Here is a 23,810-nt window from a genome sequence, read left to right on the forward strand (position 1 = left end):
GACCCAGGCTGGTGTAATAGTTAAGATTAGAAACGAGGAGATTGTGAGTTCTAGTCCTGGCCTCCTGAGACACCGGCAGAGAAAGGGGGAGGAGTCAAATGAGGAATTAGTCTGGAATCCCCACATGGGCACAAGAAGGTGAATAGTTTGTGAAATCAAATCTTTTTTTATTTTAGCCAGCCACCCGGGCAAGTGGAACACATCAGGGTGTGAAGTGGTGAAAGGAGAACATCAAATAACCTGCCTCTGTGACCATCTCACCTTCTTTGCGGTGCTCATGGTGAGTATCTTGCCGAGCAGGGTTGGAAAAAAATGGGGGCCCTTCCAGATATTGCAGAACGTCTGCAACAACAACGGACAATCAAAAGGAATTTAGTCACTGATTTGTGCTGTTATTTGACACCGTCTGGTGGATCTCGGTCCTGAGTTCCTCTGTAGAGTCTCCGAAAGATTTCTTGTGATCTTTTCTCACCTCTCGTGCTTCCTAAACCACTTCCTTCTTTTCTTCTATAGGTGTCATCTCCAGACATAGACCACATCCACTATGAGTACCTGACGATTGTGACTTACATCGGCTGCATCATTTCAGCTCTAGCTTCGTTCTTCACCATCTTCTTTTTCCTTTGTTCAAAGTAGGTTGGGGTGGGGTGGGGAATCGGTGCAACCTATCAATGGGGAGGGGACACTCTGGGCAAAGGTTTGTGGGAGGGGGGGGCGTTTGTGTGCACTGGAAGGATAGATGTTTTCTGAGATGGATGGAGGTCAAGGACCTGTGGCTGTCCGGTCTTTTGGACTTCAGCTTCCACGAGCCTCAACCAGCACGGCCAACAGCAGTGGATGATGAGAATGGTCTGCAGGACATATGCAGGGAAGCAGGCTAGACAACTCAAGGATCAGGTCTTAGGGATTAAGCCCCTTTCTACAACAGGTTCTAAGAATTTTCATGACTGCAGCTTAGAGTCTCCTAGAACCAAGAAGAGACGTACAATGATCTTTGGACTTCAAACCCAGTTAAAAGTTCATGATCTTGTCCCAACACCCACAATCCATCATATGGTCCAATCTTCTTCCATGCTGGCGTCTCCACCCAGCTGCTTCCGGTCAGGTGTAAAAGTGCGGAGACAAAAGATGTCCTTGGTCTTCTAGAAAAGAATGATAACAATACATTCCACAATCCTACTCCAGTCTATTCCCCCCTCCCATCAACTATACTAAAGAAACAGCATAATGAAATAAGAGAAAGTGTGGCAGGCCAAAATTCTAAAAGGAATATAATTGCAGGTTGGGTAGATAGGTGCTGCATTCCATTCCCAGGACCATGGCCTTGAGATGTCTCCAGACGCCACAACTATTGCTTCTGATTTCCTGTGTCTTGCTTGAAGTCCCTTCCCTAACTCCCACCCCCCAGCTCCTGCCCCCAATAACGTAGGGCAGACTGGCATCTCAAAGAAGCATAGAAGTGAGCGAAGGATGGCATCTCTAACAGAGGCAGGCTAGATAACTCAGGGATCAAGTTGCTGGAAGAAATATCCATCTAGTTCAGTTCTAAGTTGGGAGAAAGACACTGGAAATGTGAAGGCTGATTGGAAAGATGGTTTAATGATGGAGCAAAAGTACATGAGTTCTGGGTAGCTAAACACATGGAATTGAGAGTGGGGGGGTATTTATACCTCTTGGGCTTTGCACTTGAGCTTCCTGTTCCTGTGCAAGAACGTGTATTCTATTGGCTGTTGTCAGACTCCCATGTGGCCATGTACAAATCCTATAGGTTTGTCTAAGATAAGTTTGGTTGAAGTTTGCGGGTGATGAAATGGAGGGGCCTGTGTTCTGAAAGGGTCTTGGGTAATTCCTACTGTGGCTGAACGGCTTTGCCCTGAAGGTTAACCCATCATCCTGGAGCTGAAGGTCTTTTGTTTGGTAGCTAGGCTGGTTCAGTCCTTTTTTTTAATTATAAAAAAGTTTTTATTTTTAGACAAACATAAAACAAAGACATAAACACACATAAAATAAAAACTCTTCTCCAATTACTTACAGTGTGTCGATTGGTTATAAAGAGAATGGCCCATTGACCATCTGGAGGGAAGCAGGTTGGATACCGTATTTTTGGGAGTATAAGACTCTTCAAAGTATAAGACGCACCTAGATTTTGGGAAGGATAACAAGGGGCGGGGGGAATCCCAGAAATTTGCCTCCTTGCAACAAACAGCAAGCAGTACAGACAATATACACTGTTTGTAGTGTTACATTTCAGACTATACTTGTACAGATGCTGTTAAAATTGATGTGCTTTCTGGAGGTATAGTTGTTCTCTGCTATTTAAAAGAAGATACAATAGCACTGGGCCTCTTCAGATCAAGCATTTATTTTAAAAAGCTTCTTCATTTTGTTAAGCTGTCTAGAACAATAATAAAACAGTCTTTAAAAAATAAGTCTAATAATTTGAACATTCTGTAGGCATTTATAGTTATTGATTTACCTCCTTGCAGCGAACAGCAAACAGCCTCATTAGCACAAGAAAAAAAAACATCTGCCTCTGCCTCCCAGGAATTTGCCTGTGGAGCAAACAGCAAGTTTCACTTTCAATTTCTCCTGATGATCAGCTGTTTCAGGCTGCAGGGATTGCTATAGCCTATTGCAACCTCTGCATGTCCCATTTTCCCCATTTGCTGCAAGGAGGTAAATTGCTGGGAGGCAGAGGCCAAAGTGGCGGACGGTGGGTGGGTGAGGCTACATTCTGTGTATAAGAGGCACCCAAATTTTTACCATCTTTTAGGGGAGAAAAAGGCGCGTCTTATACTCTGAAAAATACGGTAACTCAGGGATTCTTGGGGATCAAACCCTTTCCTACAACGGGTGTTAAGACTTCCCATGGCTGCAGCTGTGAGCTTTATACAACCAAGAAAAGAATCATGATGCTCCTTTTTCTCCACAGGAAGAAGCAGAGAGACCACATTGTCTATGTCCATATGAATCTCCTCTGGGCCATCTTTCTCCTGGACATGAGCTTCCTCATCGCAGTGCCCCTGGCTCCTACTGGAGGGGACACAGCTTGCAAAACTGGTGGGATGTTCCTGCACTTTGCCATGCTTGCGTGCTTCACTTGGATGGCCATTGAGGGCTACAGTCTCTACCGGCTGGTGGTCGAAGTCTTCAACTCCTATGTCAAACATTTGGTCCTCAAGTTCTGCGTGGTGGGCTGGGGTAAGTGGCAGAAGCTTTGGGAAGGAAACCTCTAGTCATCTAGAACGAGCCAGCTCTTTAGAAAGCGAAGCGGAGCAGACAGCGAGAGGAAGAAGGTGGGCACAGCCACAAAAGACTGATGCAAAGCTTCCATTTAGACCAGCTTCTGCTGTGACTTCAGGAAGTGGCTTTAGATGAGCTGCGTTCTCACAGCTAACCTCCGGGATGTAGACACAGAAGAAAAAAGGGCCATATCATGTCTGCCTTTAAATCAGGGGTCTCCAACCTCAGCTGAGGAACTCTGGGAATTGAAGTCCACAAGTCTTAAAGTTGCCCAAGGTTGGAGATCCTGGATTTAAATGGAGGGCATCGTGTTTGATTGTAATACATTAGACATTTTTCAATTTTGGGGGGACTTGATCCCGAAGGTGTTTTTTTCAAGAGGCAACTGGAGTTTCTTTTTTTTTCTTTGAAGATGCTTCTTAGAGCTGAAGAAGCTTCTTGGATGAGAAGTGAAACATCTTCAAAGAAAAACCAGAAAGTGCTGTAGCCTCTTGGGAAAAAACAAGCACCTTTGGGACAACCATGATCTGGATGACCAGGAATCTCTACAGACATCTTGGACTTCACATTCTTAAGAAAACATTATGCTTCTTAAAATCTCTTCCCTTATTGTCCGAACGAATCTCTCTTTTTTTGATGAACAGGTAGCATCATTTAATTAGTGTTTTTAATTAAAAAAAGCATTTTTAAATCAAATTTGCTCATAAGAAAAGCTGTCCTCTGAGTCCATTTTTATTTTGCTAGAATAAAACAGCTCTCTGCCAACAGGGTCCTCCACGATTCTGATTATCTTGCAAATTTCACTTGGCTCTCATTTTAGGTTCTCCGGTTCCATTTTCAATTGGGTATTTCTTTATTCAGTGTGTCTCTGGGGAAGAAAGGAGGGAAAAATACACTGGACCAGCGGTGGGTTCCGGGCGGTACGGATTGGTACGGCTGTACCGGAAGTAGCCGGGAGCAGCACCCACCGTACCGGTACGGTGGCTCGTTTGGCCCACCCGCCTCGCCACGTTCCATAGCTGTTTATAACGCGACCGCCCAATTGCGCACATGCACACAGCATGCATGGCGCCTGCGTGACCTCCGCCGAGCAGCTGGGTGTCACGGGGCGGTGACGTGTCCATGCCCGACTAGGACGCCTGGCCCCGTGCACAGCGTACCGGCTGCGATGGAGTCCGGAACCCACTGGACAGTATGGAAATAGTTTAAATCCATGGGAAAGTTAAAGCTTTCTGATTGAGCAAATGTGGAAGCACCACTAATGTCGGTTGTTCTCCTCTGCAGGTCTTCCCTTGTTCATCGTGTGTCTCATTTTCATGATTGATCAATCGCACTACGGACCTTCCTCTTTTAAGATCTACCAGGCTGCGGGTGAATACACCAATTCAACCATGTAAGTTCTTGGCACATAGACAAAGAGTGCCCCCTACTGTCCATTCAGAAAAATGCATTTCTCCTTGAGGATTAAAAGCCCTAGAAGAGTGATGGCGAACTTATGACACAGGTGGCACGTGGAGCCATTTCTTAGGGCACGCAGGACGTTGCTCTGTCAGCTCCAGTGCGCAGTGGACCATGAGAATGGACAGCTGATTTCAGCCTTCATTTTTGGCCATTTTTCACCCTCCCGTAGGGCAGTTTTTCTCCCCTGAAGCCTCCGGAGGGAGAAAAACTACCCTACGGGCAACCCAGAAGTTTGGGAATGCACGGGACACCCTCGCGCTCCCCTGCTTTTGATACACAATGGCAAAAAGGTTAGCCATCACTGCACTTGGACCATGATTCCGAACCTATGACCCACCTGCCCGAAGTGGCACCCAGAGCCATGTTGCTGGCACACGTGTTGTTTCCCGTTCCTCTTCCGCACTTCTGCCCCGCATACACATGCAACGATCAGCTGGCCAATGTGGTTGCGGCAATGCTGGTAGTAGTAGTTGTAGTTGTAGTTGTAGTTGTAGTTTATTCAATTTGTATGCCGCCCTATTCCCGAGAGACTCAGGGCGGCTAACAACCAAATAGGGAAGGGGATACAAATAAGAAAAAAGACAGACAGATTAAAACACAACAACAGTCGCAACATTCAAGTGGGGCTGGAAATTCATCAGCCCCAGGCCTGCCGAAACAACCAGGTCTTAGTGACTGCGGAATGCCTGAAGGGTGGTGAGGGTCCGGATCTCAATGGGGAGATCGTTCCAGAGGGCCGGAGCAGCCACAGAGAAGGCCCTCCCCCGAGGAGTTGCCAGTCGACACTGGCTGGCAGATGGAATTCGGAGGAGGCCTAGTCTGTGGGATCTGATAGGTCTTAGGGAGTAATTGGCAGGAGGTGGTCTCTCAAGTATCCAGGTCCAATACCATGTAGGGCTTTAAAAGTAACAACTAGCACCTTGAAGCGTGTCTGGAGCCCAATGGGCAGCCAGTGCAGCTCGCGGAGGATAGGTGTAACGTGGGTGTACCGAGGTGCACCCACAATCGCTCGCGCGGCTGCATTCTGGACAAGCTGAAGTCTCCGAATACTCTTCAAGGGCAGCCCCATGTAGAGCGCATTACAGTAGTCCAGTCTTGAGGTCACAAGGGCGTGAGTGACTATTCGAAGGGCCTCCTGATCCAGGTAGGGTCGCAATTGGTGCACCAGGCGAACCTGGGCAAATGCCCCCCTGGTCACAGCTGACAGGTGATGTTCTAATGTCAGCTGCGGATCCAGGAGGACTCCCCAATTGCGAACCCTTTCTGAGGGGTGTATAATTTCACCCCCCGGCCTGAGAGATGGAGTAAATGGCCAATCTTTGGGAGGAAGCATCAATAGCCACTCAGTCTTGTCGGGATTGAGTGCAAGCTTGTTCATTCCCATCCAGACCCTGACAGCCTCCAGGCCCTGACACATCACTTCAACCGCTTCACTGAGTTGGCACGGGGCGGACAGATACAGCTGTGTATCGTCCACATATTGGTGGTATTTTATCCCGTGCCGACGTATGATCTCACCCAGTGGCTTCATGTAGATATTAAATAGGAGGGGGGACAGGACCGAACCCTGCGGCACCCCATAGTTGAGGGGCCTAGGGGTCGATCTCTGCCCTCCGACCAACACCGACTGTGACCTGTCCGAGAGGTAGGAGGAGAACTAGCGAAGAACGGTGCCTCCCACTCCCACCTCCCGCAACCGTCGCAGAAGGATACCATGGTCGATGGTATCGAAGGCCGCTGAGAGGTCAAGGAGCACTAGGATAGAGGCATGGCCCCTATCCCTGGCTCTCCAGAGATCATCGATCAGCGCGGTAACCGGAAGTATTGGTCTTCCGTTTTCTGGTGTGAGCATGCGCTCCAGCCAGGTGACCGGCATGCGCGCATGCATGGTAGTGAACTGGAAGACTTCCCTGGTGACGCGCATGTGCGTGCCGGAACACAGAAGTACATTTCCCCGCACACGGATGCCACCTGGGCAACTCCTCTCCCTGGTCGTGGCCCAAAGGAGATGCCCTTTTCAGCACTTGGTGCTGCCCTCACGTACATGTGCTCTCTTTTCAGCGCACGATGCTGAAGAGGCTTGCCATCACTGCCCTAGAAGCTGATACTCCAAGGTAGCATAAGCCCTTATCATGAGATACACTATATTGCCAAAAGTATTCGCTCACCTGCCTTTACTCGCATATGAACTTACTGTAAGTGGCGTCCCATTCCTAATCCATAGGGTCCAATATGACATCGGGCCACCCTTTGCAGCTATAACAGCTTCAACTCTTCTGGGAAGGCTGTCCACAAGGTTCAGGAGTGGGTTTATGGGGATTTGTGACCATTCTTCCAGAAGCGCATTTGTGAGGTCACACACTGACAAGTTTACGTGGCCTACCACTTCATGGCTGAGTTGCTATCTTTCGCAAACACTTCCACATTCTTATAATACAGCTGACAGTTGACTGTGGAATATTTAGGAGCAAGGAAATTTCACGCCTGGATTTGTTGCACAGGTGGCATCCTATCACAGTTCCATGCTGGAATTCCCTGAGCTCCTGAGAGCAACCCATTCTTTCACAAATGTTTGTAAAAACAGTCTGCATGCCTAGGGGCTTGATTTTATACACCTGTGGCCATGGAAGTGATTGGAACACCTGATCCTGATTATTTGGATTGGGGAGCGAATACTTTTGGCAATATAGTGTATATGTTCCAGAGCAGTGGTGGATCCCTACCGATTTGGACCGGTTCAGCTGAACTGGTAGTGGTTTGGCTGCCTGGGTCAGTGGAATCGGCAGCAACCCAGGCCTGCCATGCCCCCGAACCGATTTTCCGGGCACTGCCTTCATCTTATTTTTAGCTTCTGCACATGTGCCGCAGATGCGAACGAACCAGCAGTAGTCAGAACCCACCTGTGTTCCAGAGGGAAAGTGGCCTTCAATGGGGGAAAAAGATCTTTATCCTTTAAATTCAGTTCAGTATTGCCAACCCTAGAATTAAAGTCCCCAGAAATAATTAAATCATGTGTTGATGTAACATGTCAACTAAAGACTCTTCCAGGTTATCCCACTTTACCTGTTCTCTGGGTGTTCACACAGATTCCCATTCTCTCTTTAGGTTTTCAGTTTAATATTTGAATTTCACATATATAATAATTTCCTAGATCAATTTCTTCTAATCACCCAACCATGATTGTGCTCCATTGCTGGCTGGCCGGCTGGCAGGATGAATGGATGGATGGATAACATGGATAAATACATAGATGGATGGATGGATGGATGGATGGATGGTTAATTGGATGGATGGATGGATAGAAAGATGATAGGATGGATGGATAACATGGATAGATGGATGGATGGATGGATGGATGGATGGATGGTTAATTGGATGGATGGATAGAAAGATGATAGGATGGATGGATGGATAACATGGATAGATGGATGGATGGATAGAAAGGATGGATGGATGGATAGAAAGGATGGATGGATGGATGGATAACATGGATAGATACATGGATGGATGGATTAATGGTTGAATGGATGGATGGATGGATGGATGGATGGATGGATGGATAGAAAGATGGTAGGATGGATGGATTGATAACATGGATAGATGGATGGAAGGTTGGTTGGTTGGATGGATGGTTGGATGGATGGATGGATAACATGGATAGATACATGGATGGATGGATGGATGGATGGATGGATGGATGGATGGATGGTTGAATGGATGGATGGATGGATAGAAAGATGGTAGGATGGATGGATGGATAACATGGATAGATGGATGGAAGGTTGGTTGGTTGGTTGGATGGATGGATAACATGGATAGATACATGGATGGATGGTTGGATGGATGGATGGATGGAGAATATGGATAGATACATGGATGGATGGTTGGATGGATGGATGGATGGATAACATGGATGGATGGATAGATGGACGGTTGCTCCATCACTGGAAGTTTTCAAGAAAAGATTGGATAACAGTTGTCCAAGATAGTATATGCCATTGGGCAGTAGATTGGTCTAGAAGACCTCCAAGGTCCCTTCCAGTCCTGGGATTCTAGATTCTATCAAGATGTATTGTGACTAGGTTCATTAAGCCCCCGCTTAGCATGGTCCATCTTTTGGTCCCTTGTGGCTCATTATAAAAACACCTCTAGCCAGGTATTGCTATAACATCATTTCCATCAATCCAGTTTCTTGGAGAACGAGGGAATCGGGGCATGACAGAGGCCACAAAGAGTGTGGGATGCATCACATTCATGATTGGCACTGGAGTATCCTGGAAATTACTCTGTTTTCAATCAGCTTAAGGAAAATTTCCCAGCGTATTTGAATGCTCATATTCCAGTTTTCATACATCTTCCAGCTAATTAAATAATGCCTAGACTTACCATTCTGTGTTTTTCTTCTTCTTCTCCAGCTGTTGGATTACCAAAAAAGAGATCAACAATTTCCTCAATTTGGGCTATTTAAGCCTGGTGCTCTTCTTCAACACCATCATGCTGGGCACCATGGTGTATGAGATTCTCAGGCTGAGACACCGAGAGCATCACTGGGGATATGCAGTGATGCTCCTGGGCCTGAGCTGCGTCCTGGGCATCCCTTGGGGGCTGGTCTTCTTTGCGTTCGCTTCCGGGACCTTTAAGTTGGTGGCTGTCTATCTTTTCACCATCATCAACTCTCTCCAAGGTCAGTGAGTATTCCTGCTCCCCTTAGTCTTGAGATCTGTTACTTTGCCAGATTTTGTCCCCTGGATTTTCACGCAACACGAGAGAGAGATGCATTTTGGCTCTGTGACTTCCTCTTTTCAATTCAATCTGAGTGCCAGGCCTGCAATTATATTCCTTTTAGAATTTTGGCCTGCCACACTTTCTCTTATTTCATTATGCTGTTTCATTAGTATAGTCGATGGGAGGGGGGAAATAGAAGGAGTAGGATTGTTGAATGTGTTATTGTTTTCATTCTTTACTAAAAGCTCAAGGTCATCTTTTGTCTCCGTACTTTCACACCTGGTCGGAAGCAGCCGGGTGTGGATGCCAGCGTGGAAGAAGATTGGACCATGTGATGGATTGTGGGTGTGGGGACAAGATCATGGGACAAGATCATGAACATTTAACTGGGTGGAATTGTGATGTCATTTCCAGTATTGGGATTAACATAGATGTGCCTAAGATGTCTGCTTTATTAAATTAGAACCAAAAGGATAGTTTTGCCTTGGACTCTGATTTAATTCTACATGATACTTGGAACTGACACTGAGCTTGTGAAAGTGATGGTCCTTCTCTTCACTAGAGCAGCCAGGCCCAGTTCCTGCAACCATTCTTCATATGTTTTTTCCTCCAGTCCTCTAATCATCCTGGTTGCTCTTCTCTGCACTCTTTCTAGCCTCTAGAACAGTGATGGCTAACAGCAAGTAACTCCCGACCTGCGCATGCACATGTGATTCCTGACCTGCACATGCGCCAGTGACACCCCCTCCCCCAGGCGTGGGGGGGATTTTCACCCTCCCCAGGCTCTGGAGGCTTTCTGCTTGGGAGAGGTTGTTTTTGCCCTCTCTAGACTTCAGGAAAGTCTCCAGAGCCTGGGCAGGGAGGAAAACAGGTCCAACGGGCCACCAGAAGTTTGGAAACGAACTTCCGGTGGCCCCGTTGGGCCTGTTTTTTGCCCTCTCTAGGCTCTGGAGGCTTTCCTAAAGCCTGGGGAGGGCGAAAAAGATCTCCCTCAACAGTTTGTATGGAGCACACATGCGCGTGAGAGCTGAGGGCTGCCGAGGGCTGCTATGTTAGCAAATATTGCTCCCCGTGCCACTTGTGGCATGCGTGCCACAGGTTCGCCATCACAGCTCTAGAATCTAGAGTCTCAACATCTTTTTTTATAGTGTGGTGACCAATGCAAAGAATGTGATTCAACTCTGTATTCCAGCCCTTCCACACCATTGACTATCCACAACAGACAGATCTGATGGTGAAAAGACTGCTGCATGGAAACCAAATAGCCATAACAAAAGTGCTTAGACTTATATACCGCTTTACAGTGCTTTACAGCCCTCTCTAAGTGGTTTACAGAGTCAGCCTATTTGTCCCCAAACAATCTGGGTCCTCGTTTTACCCACCTCGGAAGGACGGAAGGCTGAGTCAACCTTGAGCCTGGTGAGATTCAATCTGCCAAATTGCAGGCAGCCGGCATTCAGCAGAAGTAGCCTGCAGTTCTGCACTCTAACCACTGTGCCACCGTGGCTTAAAGTTAGGAAACCTATACAAAAATGTTGCTGAGGCCCTAGAAAGAGTGCAGAGAAGACCAGCAAAGATGGATTATCAGACTGGAGGTTAAAACATACGAAGGACAGTTGAAGGGACTGGGCATGTCTGATCTAATGAAGACAAGGGCTAGGAGTGACTTGATAAGTCTTCCGATATTCTTCCACAAAGAAGAGGGTTCAACCTACCCTTCAAAGCACCTAAAGAAACAATGGATGGGAACTAATGAAGGAAAGAAGCCACCTAGAACTAAGAAGAAATTTCTTGATAGCGAGGACAATTAATCAGTGAAACGTCTTGCCTACAGAAGTTATGGGTGCTTGATCAATGGAGGCTTTTAAGAAGAGAATGGATAGCCACTTGTCTGGAATGTTATATGGTCTCCTGCTTGTGCAGGGGGTTGGACTAGAAGACCTCCAAGGTCCCTTCCTGCTCTATTATTCTTTGTCTACTGTATACTTTTATTATAAGAGTTAGAGTAATAAAAACTTGCGAATCTGATTACATTTCCACCTATTTTCACGTGTAGGGAAGTTCCTATCTGACATGCTTTCTCAGATTGCATTTCTGCCCTGGACTCAAATTCCTTTTATCTATCTGTTGCCTTGGCTGCAGCTCTTCCTCCTTTCCTCAAGGTTCTTCCTACAATACATTACACTGCAGTTTTATTCATGTGTCCAAATTCCTCACTTCCTTCCAGGAACTGCTTAACATCTGTGATCTTCTCCTGTTTCCCCAGGCTTCTTCATCTTCCTTTGGTACTTGGCCAAAGTGCTGCAGTCTCGCAGGTCGAAATCCCTGCAGTGCTCGACTTCCAACAGCTTGAAGCTCCAATCCAGCAGCACCAGCATCTGACCTTCTCCTGGCCGGGAGGACTTTGGGTGTGAAACGTCCATGGGAGGATCTTCTTGGAAACTCAGCCAAACAATTCTTGGGTGGACTTGGGTGACTTCGTACTTCTGGGTAGCTTAGAGACCACACTGATCTGTTTTCCTTCAATATGTGTATGACTCTTTTTTTTTCTAATGTAAATATTACTATTTTTTAAATTCCTCTGGTGTAAAAAGTTTATGAGAGTACATGGAAATTTAAACTATGTATATTAAAGACAAATTTTATTCATGCGGATGTGATTACATCTGGATAAATATAGTTCAAAATACTAGTTGTTTGTGTTCTGTGTGCAGGCTGGTTGTTTGGGACTGTAAGAGGCCTGGGACTAAGCCTGTCTCACCCTGTTCTTGGGAGCCCCCCTGTTTTAGCAAACCTCCCACTAGTAAAAATGCAGTTCAGTGTTCAGAAAAGTAATGTTGTGGGCTCTCAGCTGCCGGCCCCTCCAGCAGCCGAATTGGAGGAGGAGGAAGAGGCGTGGGAGTCAGAGGTCAGCATCAGGGCAACCTGTGAGCTCCGAAGGGGGAAGAGGGAATGGAGCTGGCACACACACACACAAACACAGAGAGAAAGAGAGGGAGGGAGGGAGGGAGGTGGAGCCTGGGCCGTCATATGGAGAGTCAACAGCCCCCAGGTCTGCAGGTGGCTGATGAGGAAGAGGAGGAACAGTGCCAAGGGTCCAGTGCCTGACAGGTGGATGCACAGTAGGCAGAGGAGAGGAGAGCAGTGGAAACCCGTGGACCGGTCCTGGGGAAGGAAGAGTTACCGCTGTTAGTGAGGTCCCATCCTAGCTCTGGGGATAAAAGGCAGGGGGCGGAGATGAATAGATGTGGCAGAGGAGCGGAGAGCAGTGGAAATCTATGGGCCGGCCCTCAGGACAGAAGAGCCATCGCTGCTAGTGAGGCCCACCCTAACTCTGGGGATGAAAGGCAGGAGGTGGAGATGAATAGATGTGGCAGACACCTATTCATCTCCCTGCCGGAGGGACTTGTTAGCCTGCGGTGAAAGAGAAACTTTTTGCTGGGGCTGCTGCCGCTCCCAATAAAGAAATCATTGATTTAATTACCAAGGGTTTCTTGTGTTTGTGAAGCTGGGTCAGAACAAGTAAGCTCCTGCACATAGGCAGGAAAAGCCGATTTCCTGATTGTAAGAGCAATTAATCAGAGGAAAAGTTTGCCACCCGGAGTGGTGGGTGCTCCAACACTGGAGGTTTTCAAGAAAAGATTGGACTATCATTTGTCCAGGATGGTAGAAGGACTCCTGCCTTGGGTAAGGGGTTAGACTACAAGTCCTCCAGGGTCCCTTCCGGCTCTCGAATTCCATGAAGTGACCCTCTGCCTATCCTCTTTTCTTCTGGGGCCCGTTTTCTTTTGAATGTTTACCTAAGAAATGTTGATGCAAGAGAAGACCACAAATGATCTCCCTCCTTTGTCTCCTGGATAAAATACAAAAAAACATGAAATAAAGGTAGTGTCTGTCTTTGGGTCTCATACATGGTCCAGAAGGGCAACAGTCATCATTCATTTAGCTATTTATTGTTTAGGTTAGGTTTAGATTTAGATTTATTGGATTTATATGCCGCCCTTCTCCTAAGAACTCAGGGCGGCGTACAACATAAAAGAAAACACATATTACAAAAATTAAAAGGGGCATTAAATAAAGTATCCAAAAAAACCCAATTGATATTTACAATAAAATTTTAAAAATTAAATTAAAATTAACAACAAAATCAATCCTATATTTTATTCTCTTCAGGCCAGGCCAGTTTGCTGGAAAATCCAACTTTTTAGGGTGCGTCGGAAGAACCGGAGGTCGGGGATCATACGAAGCTCTGGGGGCAGCTCATTCCAGAGGGAAGGTGCTCCCACAGAGAAGGTGCTTCCCCTGGGGGTCGCTAGCCAAAACTGTCTGGCCGATGGCACCCCGAGGAGGCCAACTCTGTGGGATCGCACTGGACGGTGGGAGGCTACCGGTGGCAGTAGGTGGTCTTCAGGTATCCTGGGCCTAAGCCATGGAATGCTTTAAAGGTCATAATTAGTACCTTAAATCGCATCCAGAAGACAACCGGCAACCAGTGCAGGCTGCCTAAAAGGGGTGTAACATGGGACCACCTAGGTACCCCCATGATCACCTGCGCAGCCGCATTCTGGACCAGTTGAAGCCTCCAGGTGCTCTTCAAGGGCAGCCCCATGTAGAGAGAGTTACAGTAGTCCAGGCGAGAAAGGACGAGGGCATGAGTGACTGTGCACAGAGCATCCCGATCCAGGAAGGGGCGCAACTGACGTACCAGGCAAACCTGGTAAAAGGCCCCCCTGGTCACGGCCATCAGGTGTTCTTCTAAACTAAGCTGCGTATCCAAGAGGACTCCCAGATTGCGGGCCCTCTCTGAGGGGGGTAAAGATTCTCCCCCTATCATCAAAGATGGAACAAGATGCACAAATCGGGATGACGGAAACCACAGGCACTCAGTCTTGGATGGATTGAGCCTGAGCCTGTTCCTCCACATCCAGATCCGCACAGCCTCCAGGCATTGTCAGGCCTGGGGGAGCAGTGGCTAGAATGCAGTATTGGAGGCTAACTCTGCCCACAGTCTGAAGTTCAATCCTGACTGGTTGATTCAGCCTTCCATCCTTCTGAGATCGATAAAAAGAGGAGCCAGATTGTTGGTGGCTAGATGCTGACTCTATAAACCACCCAGAAGTGCTGGAAGGTTGATCAACTGAAGAGCAGCAATAAATAAAGACTAATCTTGGACACATGGCAAATGTGGTGCATCCTCTGTTGTTGTTAGTTGCGAAGTTGTGTCTGACCCATTGCGACCCCATGGACAACATTCCTCCAGGCCTTCCTGTCCTCTACCATCCTCTGGAGTCCATTTAAGCTCACGCCGGCTGCTTCGGTGACTCCCTCCAGTCACTTCATTCTCTGCCATCCCCTTCTTCTTTTGCCCTCCATCTTTCCCAGTATTAGGCTCTTCTCCAGGGAGTCCTTCCTTCTCATTAGAGGGCCAAAGTATTTGAGTTTCCTCTTCAGGATCTGGCCTTCTAAAGGGCAGTCAGGGTTAATCTCCTCTAGGACTGACCAGTTGGATCACCTTGCAGTCCAAGGGACTTGCAGGAGTCTTCTCCAGCACCATAGGTCAAAGGCCTCCATTCTTTGGCGCTCAGCCTTCCTTATGGTCCAACTTTCACAACCATCCATTGCAACTGGGAAAACCATCGCCTTGACAATATGCACTTTTATTGGCAGGGTGATGTCTCTGTTTTTTTAGTATGCTGTCTAGATTTGCCTCTAGAGGGCGTTAAAAGACCACCCAATGCAAATTTTCTTTACTAGGGACATTCAAAGATAAACCTATTTTAAAGTAGTCTACGAACATCCCTGGATGGAATTGGAAGCAGGATTGAGAGAGTAAGGTGCTAAATTAGAAAAAACAACAACAACCTTGCTCCAGAGTTCAAAGCAGTTTCCCCAAGTCGCTGGCTGTATGTCTTAACTGAGAAAAAGAGAGAAGAAATGTGGTATTTGGCATTAGAGAAATTGTCCTCTATTTTGCAAATGAACTGCTCCTACAGTCCCTAGTAGAGTTAATCTTTGATTTATGACTTCATTTCAGCCCAAAATTTCTATTGCTAAGTGAGAGAGTTGTTACGTTTGCCCACTATTTGACAACGTTTCTTGCCACAGTTATTAAATGAATCACTGCAGTTATTAAGTGAGTCACACGATTTTTTTTGAAAAGTGTTTTATTGTTTTAATTAAACAAAAAACACAAAAAATGAACCATCCTTCATTACATCTTGTAAAAAGCGTGTCGATTGGTTACAAATACATTTCGTGCGTTTCTTCCACAGTCATTACTTATACTTCATTCATATTGAATTGTACATTTTAAAACAAAAATCTTGATATATTTTACTATCAATGTACCACAATTCTCATTTATCTACAATTATTTAAACATGCTTTTATCTGAAATCATTTGTATTTAAAGACACAACCACCTACTGGCATTCATTCGCAATTTCAATAAACCTCCAATAACATTACACCTTTATAACATATTCTGAAACAAAATCAATTAATAAGGTATCTAAGCATTTCACACAATTGTTAAGTGAACCTGGCTTCCCCATGGACTTGTCAGAAGGGCACAAAAGGGGATCCCGTAACCCCAGGATACTCTGACTGTCATAAAGATGAGTCAGCAGCCTAGCGTTTTAATTTGGATCACATGACCATTGGGATGAGACAAAAGTAAGTATGAAAAATGTTCATGTCACGAACAGTCACTAAGTGAATGGCTTTTAAGTCGAGGACTACCTGCAATGTAATCAGGCAGGACTCCTCATTTAAAAAGAGTCTGGACAGTCACTTATCTGAAATAGTATAGGTTCTCTTCTGCTTGAGCTGGACTAGAAGACCTCCAAGGTCCCTTGCAGCTCATTCATTCTAAGTGGTGCTCACAATTGATATTGATCAGTTCGCAGGGCGAATGTATCCATCCCAGGCCTGATGGAAACCCTCCTTCAAACAGACCACAATTCCAGGCCTGTCTAATTTTCCATGCCGTAATAATGCTGCCAACACCACAGAAGGAGATTGGCACAGCCACATTTTGCAACCTCTGCTTTCCAGTTCTGGACTTCTGCATGGGTTCCCATCCCAAACCTCAACCGGACCGCCTCCGCTTAGCCTGGAAACTCAGACATGGCCAGTCAGCTGATACAAATAGGGGAATCCCGCAATCAGTTTCACTTAGCTTTTGAAACTGACAAGACGGGCTGCCATTGCCAAAGTGTTCTTTCCCAGTTAAGGAGCTTGGGTGGCATTCAGCACTCCCGGCGTTGGTTTGAATTTAGCACAGCATAATTGCTGTTCCTTTTTTTAAATTTTTAATTAACAAACATGTAAAATACACACACACACAAAACTTAGACGTACACCACATTTACACAATACAATACGAACAGGAGCTTCCTGTTCTTTCTAATAGCAATTATCAATCGATATCGCTCACCTTATATTATTTCTCCTTCTATTGTATTTCATTCGGATTTCACCATTCTTAACCCTCTTGTTTTATTCATAACTATTATTTTTTGAGTTTTGTTATATTCCTTCATTGATTCTTGTTTCTTTCCTCCATCCACCTATACCATTGATCCCATATCTGGTAGAATTCTGATTCTTTTTTTCCCTGGATTTCTTTAGTTAGTTTGTCCTTTTCAGCACAATCCATAACCTTTCTTATTATTTCATCTTCGCTTGGAATTAATCTGTTTTTCCATTTCTGGGCAAAGGCAATCCTTGCCGCCGTAATTATATGTAGTATTAAATACTGGATTTTTTTTTTGTATTTTGCAGACATTATTCCTAATAAAAAAACTTCAGGTTTCCATTCTATTTTAACCCGTTATTGCCTCCAGACAATTTTTGATCCTTTTCCAAAAGATTTTAGCCTCCTCACAGGTCAACCATAAATGGTAATACGTTCTGTGTATTGATTCGCATTTCCAACATTTTGGGGAGGTATTTGTTGAAATTTTAGCTAACCTTGTTGGTGCCAGGTGCCATCTATAAAACATTTTGTACTGGTTTTCCTTGTATGCAACTGATAGTGTAATTTTTAAGTTTGTTCCCCCAAATTTTTCCCATTTGTCTAATTCAATATTATAGCGAAAGTTCTGTGCCCATTTTATCATTTGTTCTTTCACAATTTCCTCTTCCATTTTATACTTCAGGAGGAATTTATATATTCTCCCTATCATCTTTCTATCTGAGCTTTGAATAATTTTATCCAATTCGTGTGGTTCTGTTTCGATGTCATATAATTTAGTATATTTATTGTATTTAGTTTTGATTTGGAGGTAAGTTAGCCAGTCAACCTTCATGTTTTGATCTTCAATTGTTTTTAAATTTTCCTGTCTATCAATTAAGTCTCTGTATCTAAGCATTTTGTTCAAATCTATAAAGTTTGGGTGAGTGGTCCTTTCTGTCGGTGATAGCCAATTTGGGATTTTCACATAGTGGATTTTTTTGATTTTGAGCCATTTTTGCAATAACGCTCTTCTGATTAAATGATTTTGAAAGTATTTGTGTGTTTTATTTTTATCATCCCATAGAAATGTATGCCAGCCTGCCTGCAAATCATGACCTTTTAAGGTCATTTTTTTTTTATTCTTTAGCTCTATCCAATCCTTCACCCGTGTTATTGTTACTGCTGATGCATATAAATCCCAATTTGGTAATGCTAAGCCTCCCCTCTCCTTGCTGTCTTGCATTGACTTTAGTTTAATCCTTGCTTTTCATCCTTGCCAAATGGACCTAGTGGTTATTTTGTTTAATTCTTGAAAGAATTTTTTACCTGGATTAATAGGTGCGGCTTGCAACAGGAATAAGATTCTTGGTAAAATATTCATTTTAATTGTCTCTATACGTCCCAAGAGTGATAACTGCTGTTCCTTTATTTTTATTAATTTTGAGCCGTAGGTGGCGCAGGGGTTAGAATGCAGCATTGTAGGCAAACTCTGCCCACTGCCAGCGGTTTGATCCTGACCAGCTCAAGGTTGACTCAGCCTTCCATCCTTCTGAGGTGGGTAAAATGAAGACCCAGATTGTTGGGGGCAAATAGGCTGACTCTTTAAACCATCCACAGAATGCCATAAAGCGCTGTGAAGTGGTATGTAAGTCTACGTGCTATGGCTATTGCCCTTCCTTCCTTCCTTCCTTCCTTCCTTCCTTCCTTCCTTCCTTCCAATCCATCCATCCATCCATCCATGACGCACAGTGGTTAGAATGCAGTATTGCAGGCAAACTCTGCTGACTGCCGGGAGTTTGATCCTGACCAACTCAAGGTTGACGCAACCTTCCATCTGTCTGAGGTTTAGGACCCAGATTGCTGGGGGTCAATAGGCTGACCCTGTAAACTATTTAGAGAGGACTGTGAAGCACTGTGAAGTGGTATATAAGTCTAAGTGCTATTACTATTGCCCTTCCTTCCTTCCTTCCTTCCTTCCTCCCTCCCTCCCTCCCTCCCTCCCATCCATCCATCCATCCATCCATGATGAGCAGTGGCTAAAATCAGTGGTGGGTTTCCATTTTTTAAAAAACAACTGGTTCACTTGTGCTTGTGCGCACGCTTGCTCATGCACAGAAATGTCTGGGTGGGTGGGCGGAGCCTCTTGCTGCTGCCACTACTGCTTCGCCCAATCCATGTCAAGCCAGCAGAAACCCACCTCTGGCTAGAATGCAGTATTGCAGGCTGACTCCACTCACTGCCAGGAGTTTGATTCTGACTGGCTCGAGGTTGACTCAGCCTTCTGTCCTTCCGAGATCAGTAAACTGAGGACCCAGATGGTTGGGAGCAAATAGGCTGACTCTGTAAACTGCTTAGAGAGGGCTATAAAGCACTGTGAAGCGGTATATAAGTCTAAACACTATTCCTTCCTTCCTTCCTTCCTTCCTTCCTTCCTTCCTTCCTTCCTTCCTTCCTTCCTTCCTTCCTTCCTTCCTTCCTTCCTTTTGACTCAGCCTTCCATCCAGTGGTGGGTTCCGGAACCCGTTTGCAACCGGTACGGTGCACATGCGTCCTTACCTCCTGCGGATGCCTCCGTGAACCTCCGCAACGCTCCAGCCTCCACGACGCCGAAGACCTCAAATACAGGTAAGGAGAATGGGTGGGCAGGTGGGCCCTCCAGAGCCCATGACGGTTGCAGTGCCCCATGTTCATGTGATCCCCTTTTGTGACCTTCTGACAAGCAAAGTCCATGAGGAAATCAGAGTCACTTAACAACCAGCTTACTAATTTAACTGCAGTGATTTACTTAATAAGCATGACATGTAAGGTCATAATCCGAGGTGGCGCAGTGGTCAGGGTGCAGTACTGCAAGCCACTTCAGCTGACTGTTATCTGCAGTTCAGCGGTTCAAATCTCATCAGCTCAGGATTGACTCAGCCTTCCATCCTTCCGAGGTGGGTAAAATGAGGACCCAGATTGTTGGGGGCAATATGCTGACTCTCTAAACCGCTTAGAGAGGGCTGAAAGCCCTATGAAGCGGTATATAAGTCTAACTGCTATTGCTAAAATGGGGCAAAACTCACTTAATAACCATCTCACTTATCAGCATAAATTTGGGGGGGCGTGCTCAATTGAGGTCATAAACCGAGGACTACCTGTACCATTTCAGACAAAGAGCTGTCCAATCTCTTCTTTAAAAAGTTCCCCAACTTCTGGAGGCAAGTCCTTCTGCAGACGAATTGCTCTTATTTTGTAGAATAAGAAGAGCTTTGCTGACAAAGACATTTTATCCTCCAAGGTCATCGCTCTCAGAAAAGATCCTTCTGCATTCTTCTCGTTCGTGGGTGATTTTTTATTCTTGCCCAAGCCAAAAACGGGAAGGAAGGAAAGAAAGGAGGAAAGAAGAGGAAGGAGCGAAGGGAGATGAGCCTCAAACACGAAGCGACGGCCGGGCGAGCCGCGTCAAAGTGTCTGCTGGTTTGCAAACTGCGGGGGAGGCCGACACCCACAAACTTTCGGCATCCCCAGTTCCAAGACGCGCGCATCTCGGATGCTCTTTTCCTTCCGCCCCGATCCTCGTCTCCTAGAGCCTCACTCCCCGCCCGTCCCGCCGCGGAGGACCAGATTCCACTCGCGGGAAGGGGATGCGAAGGGGCCGCCTTTCCCACGCCTCCGACAGCTGCTCCCCTCCCCGCCGTGACCGTCCCCACGTGAGACACGAAAGGAAAGCCCCGCCTGGATCCGCGCAGATCAAACCCCCGCTGATCGTCGCCTGAGTTCTTCGCTGGCGCCGGGAAAGAGGGCAGCGCAGTAGAGGAAAGCGCGCGGGGGCCGGCAGAGGAAAGGCTGCAGGTAAGCGGCGGCGGGACTCCCCGCCTCAAGATTGCGACTACGCCACCTGGGCGCTCCCACGACGCGGCTGCACTGGAGGAGGGGGACTTAGCTGAGCCCGAAGCGAGGGTCTGGGGCCCTCTTTTCTTGCAAGGTGGGGACAGAAGCGGGTTTGCAATAGGCTGGTTTTCCTGGGGGGATTTGGGGGGGGGTCCCTCTGATTCGGGGCCTTCCCTCCGGACCCCCGGACTCCAGAATAACAGAGTTGGACGGGAGGTAGAGGTAGAATGAATGAGCTGGAAGGGACCTTGGAGGTCTTCTAATTCAGCCCCCTGCTCAAGTAGGAGACCCTATCCAATTAGAGACAAGTGACTGTCCAGTCTCTTCTTTAAAATCCCCAGTGATGGAGCACCCACCACTTCTGGTGGCAAGCTGTTCCACTGGTTAATTTTCCTCTCTGTTAAAAAGTTTCTCCTTAATTCCAGGTTGCGTCTCTCTTTCATCAGTTTCCATCCATTGTTTCTTGTCCTGATAATAATTTGATAATAATAAATAATAATTTGACCCCTCTCTTCTTTGTGGAAGCCCCTCAACTCCTGGAAGACTGCTATCATGTCAGCCTTAATTCTTCTTTTCTTTAGACTAGCCAAACCCAAATATTGCAGCCGTTCTTCATATGTTTTTGTCTCCAGGCCTTGGATCAACTTCGCTTCTCTGCACTTTTTCCAAAGTCTCAACATTTTTTTTTTGTAGTATGGTTACCCAAACTGATTGTGGTATTCCGGGTGTGGCCTTACTGGGGTTTTATAAAGCAGCACTAAGACTTCATGTTTTCTAGTCCAACTCCTTGGGCAAACAGGACTCATTCTGGACAGATGGCGGTCCAATCTCCTAAAAATTTCCACTGTTGGAGCATTCACAACTTCTGAACATAAGTCATTACATCGGTTAATTCTTCTTAATTTTCTGTGAAGAAATTTCTCCTTAGTTCTAGGTTGGCTTGGCTCTCTCCTTAACAAGCTTCCAACCATTGTTTCTTGTCCTGCCTTCTGGTGCTTTGAAAAATAAACCAACCCTCTCTTCTTTGGGGCAGCTCCTCAAATGCTGCAAAACAGGAGCCGAGGTGGCGCAGTGGTTAAATGCAGCACTGCAGGCTACTTCAGCTGACTGCAGTTCTGCAGTTCGGCTGTTCAAATCTCACCAGCTCAGGGTTGACTCAGCCTTCCATCCTTCCGAGGTGGGTAAAATGAGGACCCGGATTGTTGTTGGGGGCAATATGCTGACTCTGTAAACCGCTTAGAGAGGGCTGAAAGCCCTATGAAGCGGTATATAAGTCTAACTGCTATTGCTATTGCTAAAACTGTTATCATGTCTCCCCTGCTCCTTCTCTTTACTAGACGAGCTATGCCCAATTCTTCAACCGTTCTTCATCTGTTTTAGCCTCTGCCCACTAATCCTCTTTGTTGTTCTTCTCTGCACTCTTTCCAGAGTCTCAACATCTGTTTTCTATCGTGGCGACCAAAACTGGATGCAATGTATTCCATTATATAGGGTATAGGGTCTCCTGCTTGAGCAGGGGGTTGGACTAGAAGACCTCCAAGGTCCCTTCCAACTCTGTTATTCTTGCCATGTCACTTGGCTTGGTGGTTCACATCCGGTATGCAACAGGGAGCTATTTTGAAATGTCTTTTTTCAAGAATCAATCGTTTGGTGTTTCTCACACTGGGTTTGTGGAAGGGAAAGCTAATATGGGAGCAAACAGCTGTGCGGCTGAGTGCTAAATTTCATTCTATTGTTTTTAACCCATTGTATTCAGCCAGAGCTGTCTGCGGACATGAAAATAACAGTTGGCCACAATTGTGGGACTGAATGCCATAAGTTATGGGCATCATGTTAAAAGGGGGTGAACTTCAAACATGGATCTGTCATTTGCTGGGTACCCTAGCAGTAACTCACCCAGATGTTCCTGAGTGTCATTGCTGCCTTATTTAACATTTTAGCTGTAGGTAGTCCTCAACGTATGACCACAGATCAGAATTTCCATTGCTAAGCAAGGTAGCTGTTGAGTTGCGCCTGATTTTATAAACTTTTTGCCACTGCTGTTAAGCAAATCACTGTAGTCGTTAAGTGAGTGATGCAGTCGTGAAGTGAGTCTGACTCCCCCTCTGGCTTTGTTTGGGCTGGGAAGATCACAAATGGTGATCACGTGACCCCAGGATGCTGCAACCATCATAAACATGTGACAGTTGCCAAGCGCCTGAATTTTGATCATGTGACCGTAGGGATGCTGCTATGGTCATAAGTGCGAGGAGTGGTTGTAGGTCACTTTCCCCCCACACCATAACTTTGAATGGTTGCTAAATGAATGGTTGTAAGTCAGAGGCTGCTTAATTCTCTCCCCACTAAACTTTTCGTGTCGCCTGAACATTTGATAAGCATTCTTTCTATCACTTCACCCCAATCCTTAATAAAACTATTGACAAAAAGAGGTGCCAGGACTGATCCTGGCAGCATTTCTACAATATATGCCTCCACTTTGAGGAGGCTCCATGCATGCATCCCCTCTGATTTTGGGGCCAACTGTGTCGCTCTGTGTACCCCACAATAGGTTGTTAATCAGCATGTCATTGTGTTTCTCAAATGCTTTGCTGAAGTCAAGGTATATTATGTCAATAGCATTCCCTCTATCGATTAAGTAAGCTGATGGTTGAAAAAACTGAGACAAAAGGTTAGTTGGCAAATTTTCTCAGGACAAATTCAGGCTGATTTCTAACAATCTTTGCATTTTCAAAATTCTCATACAGAACAACAGAGCTGGAAGGGACCTCGGAGGTTTTCTAGTCCAACCCACTGCTCAAGCAAGGGACCCTATACCCATGATGGTGAACCTATGGCATGGGTGCCACAGGGGCAGGGCTGGGTTTCAACCGGTTCGCGGCGGTCCCTGCGAACCGGTTGGTCGCCGAACCCGGAAGTAAGTAACTTCCGGGAACGGCGAAGCCCCCCCCTGCGCCCGCGCGCGCCCATGCGCCCGCTCCTTACCCGGTTTTGATGAATTCTGCGCTTCCATGCATGCGCAGGACGCATACAGCGCCTGCGCGATCCTCCAGGA

The 23,810-nt window shown here is 46.2% G+C and overlaps 2 protein-coding genes across 3 annotated transcripts in view; both read left to right on the forward strand.

Annotated features, from left to right (window-relative positions):
• The window catches only part of LOC106541166 (adhesion G protein-coupled receptor G1), an 83,516-nt gene extending 71,398 nt beyond the window's left edge, over positions 1-12,118 (forward strand). For both annotated transcript variants that reach the window (XM_087729568.1, XM_087729567.1), the window contains exons 9-14: positions 177-280; positions 514-632; positions 2,933-3,201; positions 4,528-4,636; positions 9,120-9,388; positions 11,696-12,118. In XM_087729568.1, coding sequence (XP_087585694.1) covers positions 177-280; positions 514-632; positions 2,933-3,201; positions 4,528-4,636; positions 9,120-9,388; positions 11,696-11,811 — 986 coding nt within the window. In that variant the 3' untranslated portion in view covers positions 11,812-12,118. The remainder of the gene's footprint in view (positions 1-176; positions 281-513; positions 633-2,932; positions 3,202-4,527; positions 4,637-9,119; positions 9,389-11,695) is intronic.
• An 8,468-nt stretch (positions 12,119-20,586) lies between these two features.
• LOC106546893 (adhesion G protein-coupled receptor G1-like) overlaps positions 20,587-23,810 on the forward strand; it is a 45,021-nt gene continuing 41,797 nt past the window's right edge. Inside the window, exon 1 of the mRNA XM_087729331.1 lies at positions 20,587-20,719. The gene's annotated coding sequence lies outside the window, so the exon portion shown is untranslated. The remainder of the gene's footprint in view (positions 20,720-23,810) is intronic.

Source organism: Thamnophis sirtalis, unplaced genomic scaffold (genome assembly GCF_051295495.1).
Source record: "Thamnophis sirtalis isolate CommonGarterSnake01/CBP01778 unplaced genomic scaffold, rThaSir2_p1.2 scaffold_14, whole genome shotgun sequence".
Lineage (NCBI taxonomy): Eukaryota > Metazoa > Chordata > Lepidosauria > Squamata > Natricidae > Thamnophis > Thamnophis sirtalis.